This window comes from Leucoraja erinacea, chromosome 5 (genome assembly GCF_028641065.1).
Source record: "Leucoraja erinacea ecotype New England chromosome 5, Leri_hhj_1, whole genome shotgun sequence".
Classification (NCBI taxonomy): Eukaryota; Metazoa; Chordata; class Chondrichthyes; order Rajiformes; family Rajidae; genus Leucoraja; species Leucoraja erinaceus.
Genome location: NC_073381.1, coordinates 2,413,802 through 2,432,839, shown reverse-complemented (window position 1 = coordinate 2,432,839; position 19,038 = coordinate 2,413,802). Strand labels below are relative to the sequence as shown.

Below are 19,038 nucleotides of genomic sequence, written 5' to 3'. Positions count from 1 at the left end.
AGTTCCTATTACATTTTTCCCTCCTAATCTTAAACCAAAGTCCTCTGGTTCTTGATTCTCCCACCCTGGGGAGAAAAAGACTGTGCATTTGTGATTTTATATTGCGATTATTAGTGTGATTTTATTTGTGGTGTATAAAATCACCCGTTTGATTATATACTCCTCTATAGCATCACCCCTCAGCCTTCAGAACTCATATGTTCATGTTTATAATTGACAGGATCAGAATTAGGCCATTCGGCCCATCAAGTGTACTCCGCCATTCAATAAAGGCTAATCTATCTTTCCCTGTCAATCCCATTCCCCTGCCTTCTCCCAAAAGCCCCTGACACCCGTACTAATCAAGAATCTATCTATCTCTGCCTTATAAATATCCATTGACGTACTCCACAGCCTTCTGTGGCGATGAAATCCACAGATTCACCACCCTCTGACTAAAGAAATTCCTCCTGATCTCCTTCCTAATCGAACGTCCTTTAATTCTGAGGTAATGTGGCGCTCGTATTTGTGGAAGCATCCTCTCCACACCCACTCTATCCAGGCTTTTCACTATTCGGTAAGTTACAATGAGGTCTGCCCCTCATCCTTCTACACCACAGTGAGTACAGGCCCAATGCCGTCAAACACTGCAAGGAATAAAGTCCTAGTCTGCTCAACCTTTCCCTGTAGCTTCGGCCCTCGAATCCACACAACCTCTGTTAAGGTGCAGCTTGTGAGTCGTCGTATTAAGAACAGGCTAGTTTTAAAAGCTAGACCTGTTATCAGCATTAACATGTATTTCCATGCAGCCTTTAACCTGAATTTATTTCCCTGGAGAGGAAAAAGCGAAACATTTTCAGCGTTGGATCATAAACACACTTCCACATCTCGCTAAAAGTCATATTAGAGGGAAATAAATCTTTCATGTTAAAATATCCAATGTAAAAAAGAAATTATCAACAGAAAAGCATTGATCCTCGGGGAGGAGCTTGCTGCCAGAAGGGAAACTGTGACAGACTCGTAAATTAGAATCCATGGCTTAATGTCGTCAGCTGAATGTATGTGTGCTAACAGTGTTTGGCCTCGGGTGCTGACAGTGCGAATCGCAATGAGAAGCTGAACGTGATACCACTTTCTGTTGCTCGGCACCTTGTTCAGAAACTGAGTCTCCACAGAAAAAACTTTTTTTTCCGTCCTCTTCCCGGCTCTGACATTGAGAGTCGTCAATGAATTTTCTTTGAAAGAAATGGTCTTGTGACACGGCACCTTTGGAGTATTATGCAACACTGAATGATGAAGTAGGAGTTGAGTTGCTTTGATACAATCCCGGAGGATTAGCTTAGAAACTTGAATAGTCTGTTGAAATTCCACTATGATTGTCATCCCCCCCCATACCCGTCAGAGTATTACATCCAGCACTTTACTGCCAAAACCCTGGCGTCAGTCAACGGACCACTTCATGCTTCTTAAAACACAAATCCTATTCGCTCTGCCAAAAGAGAGCATGATAGTCATTTTGTTAAATGAAACTTGATGGGTAAAGCAAAACCTGACAGGTAAGACGCATAAAGATTGACGCAAAGTGCTAGAGTAACTCAGCGGGTCAGGCAGCATCCCAGGGGAACACGGTTAGGTGACGTTTCAGGTCAGAGCCCTTCCTCGGGCTTTGTAGGTCCTGCCCCCCTGACAATCAATCTGAAGAAGGGTTCCGACCCGAGACATCACCTAACTGTTCTCCAGAGAAGCTGCCAGACCCGCCGAGTTACTCCAGCACTTTGTGTCCTATCCTGTATTAACCAACATCTGCAGTTTCTTGTTTCTACTTTGAAACTGTTCGCACTTTCGACTGTTTTACTGTTCTTTTTTTTTTTTAAAATCATTTTTCTCGGGGTATCTAAATTTTATCTACATTTTATTAGTTGTTTAAGTTATGACATCGGATGGAAGCTGCATACCAAATCTCGTTGCACCTATGTGCAATGACAATAAAATATATTATTATTATTATTATTATTATTAAGCACCAACTATGAAATGTGTAGGAGGAAACTGCAGATGCTAGTTTCAACCGAAGATAGACACAAAATGCCAGACTAACTCAGCACGTCAGGCAGCATCTCTAGAGAGAAGGGATGGGTGACGTTTCAGGTCAAGACCCTTCTTCAGACTCAATGATTGCATTAGAGCATTTTGCTTTGTTTAGTTACTCACTAATATTGGATTGTAGAAAAACATGTCTTGAAATTTTTATTTGTTTATTATGTTATCCATGAAAACTGTGTTTACAGACTTGTTATGCTGCTGCAACTAAGAATTTCAGTGTCCTGTTTGCAGTACATACTTGTATGACAATTGAGCACTCCTGACTATCGCACGGTTTAAGAAACATTTAGACAGGCACATGGTGGGATAGGTTTAGAAGGATATGGGGCAAACGCAGGCAGATGAGACAAGTGTAGATGGGTCATGTTGGCCGATGTGGGCAAGTTGGGCCGAAGGGTCTGTTTCCACGCTGTACAACTCTATGACTATGGCTCTTGACTGCCTTCACTGCTGTGAGCAACAAAAGAGTCATCAGACCAGATTTGAAGCACTTCTTCTGTGAAGGAACATGAGAACAGGTAGGTTTTAAGTAGTTTCTTAAAAAGGGAAATAGATAGACGGAGATGTGGGAGTGTGATTGATCAATTGAAAGATGCAGCATGGAAACGGGCCCTTCTGCCCATCGAGTCGACGCCGACCAATCGATCACTTGTTCCCACTAGTTCTGTGTTATCCCACTTCCAAGTCCACTCCCTACGTACTAGGGGCAATTTACAGAGACCAATTAACTTACAAACCCGCACATCTTTGGGATGTGGGAGGAAGCCGGAGCAGCCGGAAGAAATCCATACTGTCATGGAGAATGTGCAAACTCCACACAGACAGTCAGGATGATCCTGAGGTCAGGATCGAACCAGGGTCTCTGGTGCTGTAGATAGTGGCTCCATCACACGTGTCACATGGCGGCTCCCGATGATGTGGAGATCACCGCCTCACCCAGCCTAGGTGCCACATTTTCGGGGGGACTTCTGGGGTGGGGGTGGGGAATTCAAGTACGCTCTCATAATTTTGTTTGGATTAAAGAAGGCGCTGGACAATCAGTTGCTGGAAAATCGATGGTGGACCTGTACAAAAAAAAAGAAACCTAACCTGTTCATAAGTGATAGGGGAAATTAGGCCATTCGGCCCATCAAGTCGGCTGCGCCATTCAATCATGGATGATCTATCTCTCCCTCCTAACCCCATTGTCCTGCCTTCTCCCCATAAACCTGTGACACCCTTACTAATCAAGAATCTATCTATCTCTGCCTTTGATATATCCACTGATTTGGTCTCCACAGCCTTCTGTGGCACTGAATTCCACAGATTCACCACCCTCTGACTGAATAAATTCCTCCTCATCCCCTTCCTAAAGGAACGTCCTTTAATCCTGAGGCTCTAAGCTTCTAGTCCTAGACTCTCCCACTAGTGGAACCATCATCCCCACATCCACCCTATCCAGGCTATCCAGCTTGTATTCAAGTAGACGACTGTGAAATGGCGTTTTAAGCTACATCAGCAGGCGAGTAATTACAACATGTATCAAGTGGTCTGAACTGCAGATGGCAGGTAGATTCTCTCAGCTCCGCACTTAATTATTCCCCAGATTCACCTCTGAATTTTCCCAAGGGTTACTTGCCTATTATAATTTTAGTTATTACATTTCCATCATGGTGCTACTTATACAGAAAATGATTTTGTATAATTTAGCCAAACATGGATTTTTTTAATGGTTTAATTTCATACTCTGGCTTTAAGTATGAATTTGATAATGATGTTTCATAATAACATCGTTGAAGACCAGCAAATAGATAATTGATGCGTTTTATTTCTAGGGGTGTTACATTTGCCTTGCTGTGAGCTTCTAAATTTTCCTGCCACAGTTTGAGATTTAATTGATCTTTTTTTTTCAAAATATAAGGGCCCGTTTCCATGACTCTATACACGGATGAATGCAACAATTCAACCATTCATGCATTTGCTGTAAAATAAAGTCACACACATTTTATTTTTCATCTCAAATAATTCAGTGACATTTTGTTAAAGATGTCAGTTTCTGTAGCAGTGCAAGTATACCCTTATACTTGCCCTAAAATAAAGGTTATTGTGTATAGAAATGGAACAACATCTATCTAAATGGGTGCAGAATATTTGTGTAGAGAATTTGTGAGATTTGCATCGTTTCCTAGTCCGGTACTAAAATCAAGTGATATCCACAATAGAAATAGAGAGAGTCACACAGTGTGGAAACAGGCCCTTCAGCCCAACTTCCCCATGTTGGCTAACATGTCCCATCTACACTAATCCCACCATCTCTGGCAGCTCGTTCCATACACTAACCACTCTTTGTATAAAACAACATCACCACTCAGGCTCTTATTTAATGTTCTCTCCTCCCCCCCCCCCCCCCCCCCCCCCCCCCCCCCCCCCCCCCCCCCCCCCCCCCCCCCCCCCCCCCCCTACACCTCTGGATCTCGATTCCGCGACTGGGCAATACTGTACGTCTACCCGATTTATTCATCTCATAATTTTGTACACCTCGAAAAGATCGTTCCCCCATCCTCCTGCGTTCCAACAAGGAATAGAACCCTGGCCTGCTGAACCTCTCCCTACAGCTTGGGCCCTCGAGTCCTGGCAACATCCTTGTATGCTATTTCTGATTTTCTATTTTACTTGTAAGCTAATAATGTGTTTATATGTATTTTTGATTCAACAGGGGATTTATTTATGACAACAGGAACAATCTACAGCTGCGTGGTTTGGTGGTCTTATTGATATCAAAAGCAGCTGGACCAAGTAAAACAGCAGATCCCCCAATGGAAGGAGACCTGGTCAGCGGAATTTACCCCAGGTAAACTTTCTGTTTGCCAGAACTAATTCTGACTTGCAAGAATTTTTTTTCGGTTCATGAAGGAAGAGGATTTTCTCTTAGATAGACACAAAATGGTGAAGTAACTCAGCGGGAGAGGCAGCATCTCTGCAGAGAAGGAATCTAAAGAAGGGTATCGACCCGAAACGTCACCCATTCCTTCTCTCCGGAGATGCTGCCTGTCCCACTGAGTTAATCCAACATTTTGTGTTTATGTTTGGTTTAATCCAGCATCTGCAGTTCCTTCCTACACATAGGATTTTCTCATATTCAGGATTAAACTTTTTCTTTGGAAACCAATGCCAACCATTGAATGAATGAATGAATGATACTTTATTGTCACATATGGCAATGTCACATGTCATATATTCTTTGTTTTACATGCCCAGGGTATGCAAAGAGTCATCACATAAAGCACACCGACAGTTACAAAGTGTTCCATTTGCACAAACCATATTTAACGCCTTCCATTCTGGGCAAGGCCCCTGTTTAGTTTGCTTAGAGTTTGGAGCCTTCAACTAATAAATATAAAGTACGATTAAAATGTGTAACTTTCGATCTGCCGCAGTTTGAGGCAAATAGCATGGATGTATTTCATAGGACGCTGTTTCAGTAAACAGTAGAGAGAAATAGAACAATGTGCTATTGAAAAACAAACAAAAAAACTGCAAATGGTAGAAATCTATGAGGATGAAAATGTAAGTCATGTAATAAGCCATAGAAACATGCCTCAGTGGCGCAGTGGGAGTTGCTGTCTTACGGCGCTACAAGCCCGGATTCAGTTCAGTTTAGTTCATTGTCATGTGTATCGAGGTACAGCGAAAAGCATTTGTTGAGTGCTAACCAGTCGGTGGAAAAACAATACATGATTACAATCGATCCATTCACAGTGTACAGTCATAGGGTCATAGAGTGTGGAAACAGCCCCTTCTTTACCTACTCCTTCACCCACTATCAGGCAGTCCTGAACTACTATCTACCACATTGGAGACCCTCCAGCTATCTTTGATCGGCATTATAGAAACATAGAAACACAGAAATTAGGTGCAGGAGTAGGCCATTCGGCCCTTCGAGCCTGCACCGCCATTTAATATGATCATGGCTGATCATCCAACTCAGTATCCCGTACCTGCCTTCTCTCCATACCCTCTGATCCCCTTGGCCACAAGGGCCACATCTAACTCCCTCTTAAATATAGCCAATGAACTGGCCTCAACTACCCTCTGTGGCAGAGAGTTCCAGAGATTCACCACTCTCTGTGTGAAAAAAGTTCTCCTCATCTCGGTTTTAAAGGATTTCCCCCTTATCTTGCACTGAATGTTATTCATGCTCATCCCTTTATCATGTATCATGATAAGGGAATAACGTTTAGTTCAAGGTACATCCAGTAAAACCTGCATGCTGTACCTGCATGCTTTCCCTATCACCTCATATCTATATCCTCTGGTTCTCAATTCCCCTACTCTGGGCAAAAGACTCAGTGCGTTTACTTGATCTATTCCTCTCATGATTTTTTACACCTCTAGAAGATCACCTGTCATCCTCATCCACCTGCGCTCCACGGAAAAGCCTGCTCAAACTCTCTCTTTTGCTCAGTCCATCGAGTCCTGGCAAACATCCTGGTAACTCTTCTCTGAACTCCGTCAAACTGGACAATATCTTTCAGAAAGAATGATGACCAAAAACTGAACGCAATACTATAAATGTGGCCTCACCAGCGTATTATATAACTGTAACATGCCCTCCCAACTTCTACACTCAATACTCTGATGAAAGCCAATGGGCTGAAAGCCTTCTTGACCACCCTATCCACCTGTGACACCACCTTCAAGGAACCATGCACCTGCACTCCTAGATCCCTCTGCTCCACAAAACTCCCCAGAGCCCTACCATTCACCATGTAGGTCCAGCCTGGGTTAGACCTCCCAGAATTAACAAGAGACAAGTTGGGCCTGTTTATATATTGCCCCCAAGCGACGATATCTCAGGTAGTTATGGTGTGGGGCAGTTGGCAGAAGGGGACATCAAAATAATTAGCAAGAGGAACAAGATAAGGCACACAAATAGATGAAGAATGGGAGATGCTGGCAGTCAGTGAACAAGACCAGCAGTCAGAAGTTGAAATGATATTTGCTTTATAGATGAATTAAAATAGAATTAGAGTTTGAACCAAAACAAGTAAAACTATTATTTTTTTGTGTTTTGTGTGAATAATGTTAAGAAGATGATTAATTATTCCCTGTCATTTTGCTTTTAACATATAATTATTTGATAAATGTTTTTATATTAAATTGTGCTGTTTAGAGATTTTAAATATATGGGGATCAACAATAAATGTATAAATATTGCATATGCAGAAAAATATTTTGTTTAGGATTTGATTTATTCTTGCACCTTTAGTTGATCTTGCAACATTTGAATATATGATAAATCAATGCCACTGCTGGATGGTAAATCACATAGTCTACCATGGTTGCGACATCTTACACATTAGAACCGTGGATGTGTTCAAGTACAAATCATTTTCCAGTCCTTCTCTTTTGATTATTTTGTGGCCTTTTTCTAACTTAACGTGGGGATTGACAGATTCTTGATTAGTGCGGGTGTCAGGGGTTATACGGAAAAGGCAGGAGAATGGTTCTGAGAGGGAAAGGCAGATCAGCCGTGATTGAACGGCGGTGTAGACTCGATGGGCCGAATGGCCTAATTCTGCTCCTATGACTTATAATTTCACCTTGTGATTAACGTGAGGAACCTTGACAGTTCGCTCGTGAATTATTCATAACTCAAAACCGATGCTTTATGCTTTTTCACATTCCAAATATTCTCCCTTCCTGCCATATTATTACTTGGTGCAAATAAAGATGTCTAGTTATTTTACAATCCTTTATTTCATAAGCTCTTGGATAACATTAAAATTGTTCACTCGGTACACATTTAACATAATCATTTGTCACCATGTATTTCCATTTTGTAATGTCATTACAGCTCCAATATCTTTTGTATAATTGAGTCTCAAGCTGCGAGCAATGCTTTAATTACAGCTTAACCATTTCTTTGTTTTTAAAGGCAATGAGCTCCCGTATAAAATTGTGAAACCCATTAATGCTGCATATCCTTGTAAAATACAGGACTTGAAAGCGCAAACTAGCCAGATGTCAATTTCTGCACATTCTTTGTGGATTCTCAGTCAAGTTTGCTTTGCACTCATTCTTTCTAGTTCAACAAAATAGTTTAGTTTAGAGATACACCGCGAAGACAGGCCGTTCAACCCACTGAGTCCGCGCCGACCAACGATCTCCGTACATTTGCACTATCCTACACGCATTAGTGATCATTTAGAATTTTTACCGAAGCCAATTAACCTACTAACCTGTATGTCTTTGGAATGAGGGAAGAAACCAGAGCACCCGGAGAAAACCCACGCAGGTCACGGGGAGAACGTACAAACTCAGTACAGACAGCACCCGCAGTCAGGATTGGACCCAGGTCTCTGGCGCTGTGAGGCAGCAACTCTCCCGCTGAGCCACTGTGCTGCTAAAAGTATAGTTTTACTGAACTGAGAATAACTGGGAATTTGGCAGTTGCTCTTCCATTAATCACAGTGCACAGTTTTGTGTTCTTACCTGATGTCATCTGACAAGGTATACATATATTCCTAAAAGAAAGACAGTGTTGGAGTAACTCAGCGGATCATAAGTTCATAAGGTATAGGAGCAGAATTAGGCCATTTGGCCCATTGTCTCCTCCGCCATTCAATCATGGCTGATCTACCCTTCCATCTCAATCCCATTCTCCTGCCTTCTCCCCATAACCCCTGACACACGTACCAATCAATAACCTGTCAATCTCCACCTTAAAAATATTAATTCAATTGGCCTCCACAGCCTTCTGTGGCAATGAATTCCACAGATTTACCACTGACTAAATAAACTCCTCCTCATCTCCTTTCTAAAGGGTCAGGCAGCATCTCGGGTGAACATGGATAGGTGACGATCAGTGTGTAGGATGGAACTAGTGTACAGGTGATTGTTGGTTGGCTTGGACTTGTGCCGTAGGGTCTGTTTCCACACCGCATCTTTGAAGTAAACTAATTGGAGAACAAAACTATGCGGGATGGGCAATTAAATACTGGTTCAGCCTGCTGAGCCCACATCCCTCCAATGAGTATAAACGATACAACTTCCAACTGTTGTATATATAATTAGTTTGTCAGAATGAGTTCTATGTTGTTTGGAAATAATATACTTTGTGAAGATGCAGCTGTCTTGCAATTCTAAAAGACACTTTGTAAGATGGCTAACTGTCACATCCTAATTATTCTACACCCCAGTTTTAGTTTACGTTAGTTTACACCCCAGCGGTATGAACATTGACTTCTCCAATTTCAGGTAGTCCTTGCTTTCTCCCTCTTTCGCCTCTCCTTCCCACTCTCCCACAGCCCACTGTCTCCACCGCTTCCTTTCTTCTTCCAGCCCCCCCCATCCCCTCATCAGTCTGAAGAAGGGTCTCGACCCAAAACGCCACCCAATGCTTCGCTCCAGAGATGCTGCCTCACCCGCCGAGTTTCTCCAACATTTTTGTCTACCTTCGATTGTTCCAGCACCTGCAGTTCCTTCTTAAACATCCTAATTATAAGATACTTTTAATGAAGAATTTTCTTTCATCTGTAATTGATTAACCTGCTCATCAAAGTGCGTAACTATGCAGTGTACTGCGTGTCACCTATCTGGAATCTAGCGTTGACCAGGGTGATGGTACTTCAAGGGCTTTGTGCTGCCTCCACAGTGGTGCAGCAAATCGAGTGAGGAAAGCATTCTTTTTAATGATGGGGATGATCAAAAGGTTTAAATCAGTGAGACTGGGATATAAAGGTCATAGCCATACAGTGTGGAAACGGGCCTTTCAGCCCAATTCACCCACGTCAACCATCTACTCTAGTCTCATCTGCTGCTTTTGGTTCCAAATGCTTCTTAAACAAGATAGTCGACTACCTCCTCTGGCAGCTTGTTCCATACACCCACCACCCTTTGTGCAAAAACATTGCCCTTCAGGTTCCTATTCAATCTTTCACCCTTCACCCTAAATCTTTTTGTATATATATCTCAAAATTGGCAAACATTTAGGATGGAAAATGGGAGTTTGGTCTTTATTGCAATTACACTGCTGCCTCACTACACCAGAGACCCAGTTTTGAACTTGAACACAGGTGGAGTTTGCTGGTTGTCTCTGTGGATTTCATCCGGGTACTCCGGTTTCCTCTCGAATCCAAAAGATGTGTGGGTTTTTAGGTTAATTGGCCTCTGAAAATTGCCCCTAATGTAAAGGGAAAATGGGATATCATAGAACTATTGTGAATGGCTGAATATGTGCAGGAGTAGACCATTCGGCCCTTCAAGCCTGCACTGCCATTCAATGTGATCATGGCTGATCATCCACAATCAGTACCCCTTTCCTGCTTTCCCCACATATCCTCTGACTCCGCTATCTTCAAGAGCCCTATCTAGCACTCTCTTGAAATTATCCAGAGAACCGACCTCCACTATAGTTCCCTCTGAGGCAGGGAATTCCACAGACTCACAAGTCTCTGTGAAAAAGTGTTTCCTCATCTCCATTCTAAATGGCTTACTCTTTACTCCTGCAGCCTCTTGTCTGGATCCAATCGAGTTCAGTTTAGTTTAGTGATACAGCGTGGAAACAGACTATTCAGCCCACCAAGTCCATGCCGACCAACAATCACCCATGCACTAGCACTATCCTACACACGAGGGGAAATTTATGATTCACCGAAGCTAATTAACCCACAAACCTGGATGTCTTTGGAGTGTGGGAGGAAGCGGGAGCACCCAGGAAAAAACCACACTGTCACAATAGACAATAGACAACAGGTGCTGGAGTAGGCCATTCGGCCCTTCGAGCCAGCACCGCCATTTAATGTGATCATGGCTGATCATCCACAATCAGCACCCCGTTCCTGCTTTCTCCCCATATCCCCTGACATGGCTATCTTTAAGAGCCTTATCAAGCTCTCTCTTGAAAGTATCCAGAGATCAGCCATGATCATATTGAATGGCGGTGCTGGCTCGAAGGGCCGAATGGCCTACTCCTGCACCTATTTTCTATGTTTCTATGTAACCGGCCTCCACTGCTCTCTGAGGCAGAGAATTCCACAGACTCACAAGTCTCTGTGAAAAAGTGTTTCCTCATCTCCATTCTAAATGGCTTACTCCTTATTCTTAAACTGTTCTGGTTCTGGTTCTGAACTCCCCCAACATCGGGAACATGTTTCCTGCCTCTAGCGTGTCCAAACCCTAAATAATCGTATATGTTTCAATAGAAGCGTCTGTTTCGATGCTATATCACTCAACTAAACACTAAAAAGAATAGAAGTTGGGAGGTCATGTTGCAGTTATAGAAGAAATTGGTGAGGCCACATTTAGAGTATTGTGTTCAGTTCTGGGCACCATGTTATAGGAAAGATGTTGTCAAGCTGGACAGGGTACAGTTAAGATTTACAAGGATGTTGCCAGGACTCAAGGGCCGGAACTATAGGGGGAGGTTGGGACTATTCATTGGAGCGGAGGAGGATGAGGGGCGATCTTATATAGGTGTATAAAATCATGTGAGGAATAGAATCTCTTGCCCAGAGTGGGGGAATCGAAAAACAGAGGACATAAGTTTATGGGGGTGGAGGGGGGGAGATTTAAAATGAATCTGAGGGGCAACTTTTTCACATAAAGGTGGTGGGTATATGGAATAAGTTGCTAGAGGAGGTAGTTGAGGCAGGGACTATCGCAACATTTTAGAAACAGTTAGACAGGTACATGGATAGGACAGGTTTATGGGCCAAATGCAGGCAGGTGGGACTAGCGTAGATGGGACATGTTGGGCCGAAGGGCCTGTTTCCACGCTGTATGACTCTACGGGTTCTATAAATTACAGCAATCTATCTTGCTGCAGTCAAACAGGCCTCTTACAGACCAAAACTGGTGTATTGTGTATACCTTAGCAGGAAGGATACGCCTGCCTTAAGGCAGTGTAGTAAAGGTTTCCTTAAATGATAGGGCAGTCCTGACAGGCAATAATGAACTGTATTCTGCAGAGTTTAGAAGGCTCTCAAGAATCTTGACAAGATGGATGCTGGAACATTGTTTTCCTGGGTTGGAAATAACTAGGAGCCACAGGGGTCCAGACACTTAAGACGTAGGAGGAATAATTTCTTCACTCGTTGGGCAATGAATATTTATTACTGAAGACTGTAGATCGACCTGTGGACTGTAGATTCACGGGTGAGTTTGTTTCATTTTGGAATCTAAGGCTTTCAAGGATATGGCGATTAGACAGGCATTTTAAGTTGTTAGAAGCTGAGCCATGGTCTTTTCAATAGTTAAAGGTTGACTTTTACTAATTCAAAGTCACTGTTTAGTTCAGTTTAGAGATACTGGGTGGAAACAGGCCCATTGAGTTCACACAGACCAATGATCACCTATACACTGCTTCTATCCTACACACTAGGGACAATTTACGGAAGCCAATTAACCTACAAACCTGCACATTTTTGGAATGTGGGGCGAAATCCGAGCACCTGGTGAAAACCCACGCAGTCATAAGGAGAACGTGCAAACTCCGTACAGACAGCACCCGCTGTCAAGATTGAACCCGGGTCTCTGGAGCTGTAAGGTAGCAACACTACCGCTGCACCACTGCACCGCCCCACTGTAATAATTTATATTTTGCAACTTCAGCTTTTCTGTTATTTTAAATTCAAGGACCGGGAAAAAATATTTTGTAACATGTTTTATTTATCAGAATCGTGAAACTGAAAGCCAGACATTTATTTTTGCTTCAACTCTTAAATAAGATTATACCCTTTTAAAACCTGTTGAATTGTCTGAGGTGGAAGATGCATGCTAATCTAATCACCGTTTAATTTCAAAATGAAGTGAATCATTCCAAAATTGCTGCTACAGTGCTGAAAAAAAAAAAGATTTTGTGGCCGGTTGCCCAATTATGTAGAACTTCTTTTAATGCCCTCTGTTGCTAATTACTTTGAATATATATGGTGGGAATAAAGTATGTTTTTCTTGGCACTGGTCAGCTGGCCTTACAGTGCACAAAATATAGGCTGCTTTGGGTACAATTGCCCTACTAAACTATCTTACAGCTTCTATGCCACTGCAATTTCAAGTTGTTATAAGCAATTTGTTAATTTTCTGAAAAGCCCTCCAGAGAGCTTAATCATGGCTATAACGGGAATCGACTGATTTCTTCCAGCCCTTGTTCACCAGTAACGTCATAAGCGTCAAGCAGACTTTTTTTCCTTCAGAGCCTTTATTTACATTGGACGCGCTCTCCTGTGACTGCAAAAACTCGATTGCCCTGCGTCTGAACGTGAAATGTTGGATTATTGAATGAGGGAACTAGCTCTGCTGAAATATAACTGATTAAGAGCATGTATTAATGAATATTCTTCCAGATGAATATTTGCTTGGGACTTCGAAGGCAGACAAAAGTGCTGGAGAAACACAGCGGGTGCAGCAGCATCTATGGAGCAAAGGAAATAGCACAGATAATGGAGGAAGGAACCGCAGATGCTGATTTAAACCGGATAGATACAGAAAGCTGGAGTGATTCAGTGGGTCAGGCAGCATCTCTGGAGAAAAGGAATAGGTGACGTTTTGGGTCGAGACCCCTTCTTCAGACTGAGAGTCGGGGGGGGAAAGGGAAATGAGAGATATGGAAGGTGCATAGGACAAATGAATGAAAGATATGCAAATAGCAACGGTGATCAAGGATAGATGGAGCCTACAATGGTCCATTGTTGGCTGTGGTGATAGGTGAATGCGAGTGAATGCGAGTTATACGGACAGTGAAACTCAACAGGACAACAGTGAAACTAGTACAATGACTAGGATGGGGGTGGGGGCGGAGAGATAGGTTACACAAGGGTTACTTGACATTAGAGATAGATAGAAGCACAGATAGCCCAGTCACCACTAGTGGGAGAGTCCAGGACTAGAGGGAATAGCCTCATAATAAAAGGGTGTACCTTTAAAAAGGGGATGAGGAGAAATTTCTTTAGTCAGAGGGTAGTGAACCTGTGGAATTCATTGCCACAGAAGACTGCGGAGGCCAAGCCATTGGATATCTTTAAGGAGGAGAGTGACAGATTATTGCTTAGTACAGGTGTCAAGGGAGAAGACTAGAAAATGGGATTGAGAGGGAGAGATAGATCAGCCATGATTGAATGGCGTAGTAGACTCGATGGACCAAATGGCCTAATTCTGCTCCATGCCACATGAACATATGACATAAGGGACTCAGATGCTGGAATCTTGAGCAAAATCTGCAATGTAATGAGGTAACTCAAACCCCCACCAACCTCTCTGTCATTCATGAGAGGAATAGATAGTCATGCTGTGGTTCTTTATTATCACATGTACGAAGGTGTACCAGTGGATTTCTTATATTTGCCTACAGATCCGTAAGATTGTTGCCGTAAATAAGTACAATCCCCGATAAGTACAGAATGCATAGAAACAGCCCACTGACACCATATGAAAGGGTCGTCAGGTTTTAACGCAATTTGCAAAGTCCCACTGCAGTCTGCTGCAACCATTGACAGCGTCCAGATCATCCAGCGAATCGTCGTCCCTCTCCTCGCCCGGTTCCGTTTTACCGACCCTTTGTCCAGCGTCTGCCGCCGTCACCGGCTCCCTCCACCTTCCTCTCTGGTTCGGGGGAAAACAGGAGACAGGCCTCAGACGAGGACCCCACTCCAGATGGGGTCCCGATCCCCTGGAGAAAACTGATAGGCGGTGTTTTCGATCAGAAGAAGGATTCTGGCCCAAAACATTGCCCGTCCATAATCTCGAATAGTGCTGCCCGTCCTGCTTACTCCAGCACCTCTAAAACGAATACCAGTCCATCGCATTACTGATCTTCTCATATTTAACGAGATCTTTCAGAGTCGCGGCCTCAAAAAGGCAGCCATTGTCATCAGAGGTTCATATCACCCTGGTCGCGCGCTCATTTAATTCTTACCATCAGGAAGAAGGAGCCGTGATCTCCAGATTCAAGAATAGCTTCTTCCCAACAAGCACCAAGCACTTGAACACTGCACAACACCACCTTCAACTATGGACTATGTTTGGTTGCAGTGAGGACTTTAGGTTTTCTGTTTAACCTGGTTTTGTGGTTATTGATCGATTGAATTTTTCTTTATAATATATCATCTATGCGTACAAAATCATGAGAGGAATAGATTGGGTAGACACACAAAGTCTCTTGCCCTGAGTAGGGGAATTGAGAACCAGAGGACATAGGCTTAAGGTGAGGGGGGGAGAAGATTTAATAGGGACTGGAAGGGCTGGGTCTCTGACTCTGGGCTGGGCTGGGTCGCGTCAGGTCTCTAACGTTGGGCTGCTTGGGGCTGGGCTGCTTGGGGTCGCTTCAGGTCACTTCGAAAATTGTGTCCGGTTGGAAATCTCCGCCGGCCATCCTCAGCTCCGGTAAAGACACGATGGCGCAGGAAGGGGCGGACCACCCCGGCAAGTGACAGGGGAAGAGACTAATCCGCGCGGCGCTGACTGGCAGGAGAAGAGATCGATCTGCGCACGCACGGTTTTTAAGATTTTTAAACCTCGCTGACTTTTACGGCATTCAACCGATCGGAACAAAACTTGTCACACTCGCAGCACAGGAGAATGGTGAGTGAACTGGCGAACAATCATAGTGCTATCGCGAACCGTTTTTGCGCAAATAGAAAGACTGTGCAAACCGGAAGATAACACGATCAGAGTTTTAGTTATGAATAGAAGATAGATAGATAGATAGACAGACAGACAGACAGACAGACCGACCGACCAAATGCAGGTAGGTGGGACTAGTGTAGATGGGACAAGTTGTGGGCAAGTTGGGCGGGGGGGGGGCACGTTTCCACACTATAAGACTTTATGACTCTTTGTCATACTGAGTAATTCAACATAACATAGTTTAGGTTAGTTTAGTTCAGAGATACAGCACTGAAACGGTCCCTTGGCCCAGCAATCACCTCATACACTGGCAATGTCCAACACATTAGGGACAATTTACAATTTTACCGATGCCAATTAACCTACAAACCTGTATGTCTTTGGGGATATGGGAGGAATCCGAAGATCTTGGAGAATACGGAGGACGTACAAACTCCGTACAGACAGCACCAATATTCAGGATTGAACGCAGATCTCTGGCGCTGTAAGGCAGCAACATTATCACTATGCCATCGTAGTTAGTTCCACGATGCTGCAGCAGGCAGAGCTGCTGCCTCACAGATCTGGTTCAGTCCCGAATCTGAAGACCATGCCAGGGTCATCTCCAAGATGTTTGGGTTTGTGAGCTAATTGATCTCCATAAATTGCCCATGTGATCTTGGTAAGTGCTCGCATTTTGGCAGCAATTTATAAGAAGGTGTGAAGAATAAAACTACATCCAAATCAATAGCCAACAACACACACCACCGCCTCTGCTTCCTAAATGCCCCTGTCCCACTTAGGAAACCTGAACAGAAACCTCTGGAGACTTTGCGCCCTACCCAAGGTTTCCGGTTGCCGGAGGCTGCAGGTGGTGGAAGCAGGTAGGAAGACTGACAAAAACCTCCGGGAATCTCTGGGAACCGCACAAAAACCTTGGGTAGGGCACAAAGTCTCCAGAGGTTTCTGTTCATGGTTTCCTAAGTGGGACAGGGGTATTAGAAGGCTTAGGAAGTTTGGCATGTCCCCGACAACCCTCATCAACTTCTACAGATGCACCATTGAAACCATTTTTTCGGAATACATGACAGCATGGTTCGGGGCACAACAGCTCCATCCAAGACCGCAAGAAATTGCAGAGAATAGCGGACACAGCCCCCACCATCACACAAACCAACCTCCCTTCCATTGACGCCACCTATACCTCACGCTGCCTGGGCAAGGCCAGCAGCATAATCAAGGACCAGTCTCATCCTGATCACTCCCTCTTCTCCCCTCTCCCATCAGGCAAGAGTTACAGAAATATGAAAATGCACACCTCCAGATTCAGGGATAGTTTGTTTTCACATGTTATCTGGCCACTGAACCATCCTATCAACAACGAGAGCAGTCTTAAGCTACCATCTACCTCATTGGAGACCCTTAGACCAGTGGTTCCCAACCTTTTTTAGCTCATGGCCCCCTTGGGATCTTTAATTTTTCTGTGCCCCCCCCCCCCCACATTATTAGCGGAAAAAAAGTGGCCCCCTTCATTGAACCTGTGGCCTCCTAAATCCCAAAATGTTTCTGTGGCCCCCCTGTAATTTGCCAATCCCCAGGTTGGGAATCACTGCCTTAGACTATCTTTAATCAGACTTTTCTGGACTTTATCTTGCATGTATATGCTGTGGGCGGCTTAAATAGACAATAGACAATAGGTGCCAGAGTAGGCCATTCGGCCCTTCGAGCCAGCACCGCCATTCAATGTGATCATGGCTGATCATCCCCAGTCAGTACCCCGTTCCTGCCTTCTCCCCATATCCCCTGACTCCACTATTTTTAAGAGATTGTAAGAGACTGTAATTTAAGAGACTGTAATCATGTCTTTCCGTTGACTGGATAGCATGAAAAAACAAAAAGCTTTTCAATATACCTCAGTACACGTGCCATTAAACCAAGCTGAAACTAAAAGACGAAAACTCAACAGGGTGATCCATAGAACAGATTTTGCGGACAGCATGGTCCTTTTTCATGCTGTATCCCTGCATTGCAGTCTAACCAAATAGTGAATATAAATTTAAATTCTGAGTACTGTTATGTATTTATTCATTAGTTTCTTTAAGTCTTAGCATTAGTGCTAGGAAAATAATATTTTTTTTTGTACAAGTAAAACTGCTCACAGATCACAGGCAATATATTCTTTAGGCCTTGTTTTGACACGCATATTTTCAAGCATGACACAAATTGTGCTTTGGAAGGAATTGAAAAGATGGCAATAAATTTTGATTCCTTAAGAGAACATTTCATATCTTTAACACCCTTGATTGGCATTTAGATCTCAGTTGAAAGGAAATATTTTTTTAAATTGGTATTTACATTGCTGCAAAACCAAGAGAAGTTTCTTTTAAAAAGCAAATCTCATTAATCTTGACTGAGTTGCATCATGACTTGGAAAATTATATTTCGAGCTGCGGTGACAAATATTGCTCTTTAATGAGGCGGTTTTCATTTAAGCTTTCTATTTTTCTTTAATTGATCTCTTCTGGACCCTTCTGCTCCTTTCCTATCCAAATACCTGTCAACTCTCGCACGTCAAAGTCGAGAATTGCCTTCACCCGAAACAGGCTGAAAAGTTGCATAATGCTGGAGTAACTGCTTGACCCGCTGAGTTACGTAGTTCAGTTTAGTTTATTGTCACGTGTACTGAGGTACAGTGAAAAGCTTTTGTTGCGTGCTAACCAGTCAGCGGAAAGACAATACACGATTACAATCGAGACATTCACAGTGTGCAGATACATAATAATGGAATTGTGTTTAGTGCAAGGTAAAGCCAATAAATCTAGCCGATCAAAGCTAGCCCAAGGGTCAGCAATGTGGTAGATGGTAGTTCAACACTGCTCTCTAGTTGTGGTAGGATGGTTCAGTTGCCTTATAACAACTGGGAAGAAACTCTTTGAATCTGGAGGTGTGCATTTTCACACTTCTATACCTTTTGCCTGATGGGAGAGGGGAGAAGAGAGAGTGGCCAGGGTGAGACTGGTCCTTGATTATGCTGCTGCCCTTACCGAGGCAGGGTGAGGTATAAATGGAGTCGATGGAAGGGAGGTTGATATGTGTGATGGTCTGGGCTGCGTACACTGCAATTTCTCACGGTCTTGGATGAAGCTGTTCCAAAACCAAGCTGTGATGCATCTCAATAAAATGCTTCCTAACGGCGCATTATGCGTCAACTCCAGCATTTTGTGCCTCTCTTCGGTGCAAGCCAGCATCTACAGTTCCTTCCCACACACTGAAACATTGCATGTTTGGGCCACCAGGGGTTGAATGTATGTCAGTCCCCATTATTTTAGCCAGTTTTATATTCTGCCCTTAACACTGTTTGACAACCTTGGCAAC

General features: G+C 43.5%; 1 protein-coding gene across 1 annotated transcript in view; it reads left to right on the top strand.

Annotated features, from left to right (window-relative positions):
* pdss2 (prenyl (decaprenyl) diphosphate synthase, subunit 2) overlaps positions 1-19,038 on the top strand; it is a 169,497-nt gene that overhangs the window by 63,922 nt on the left and 86,537 nt on the right. The window contains exon 3 of the mRNA XM_055634987.1: positions 4,778-4,912. Coding sequence (XP_055490962.1) covers positions 4,778-4,912 — 135 coding nt within the window. The remainder of the gene's footprint in view (positions 1-4,777; positions 4,913-19,038) is intronic.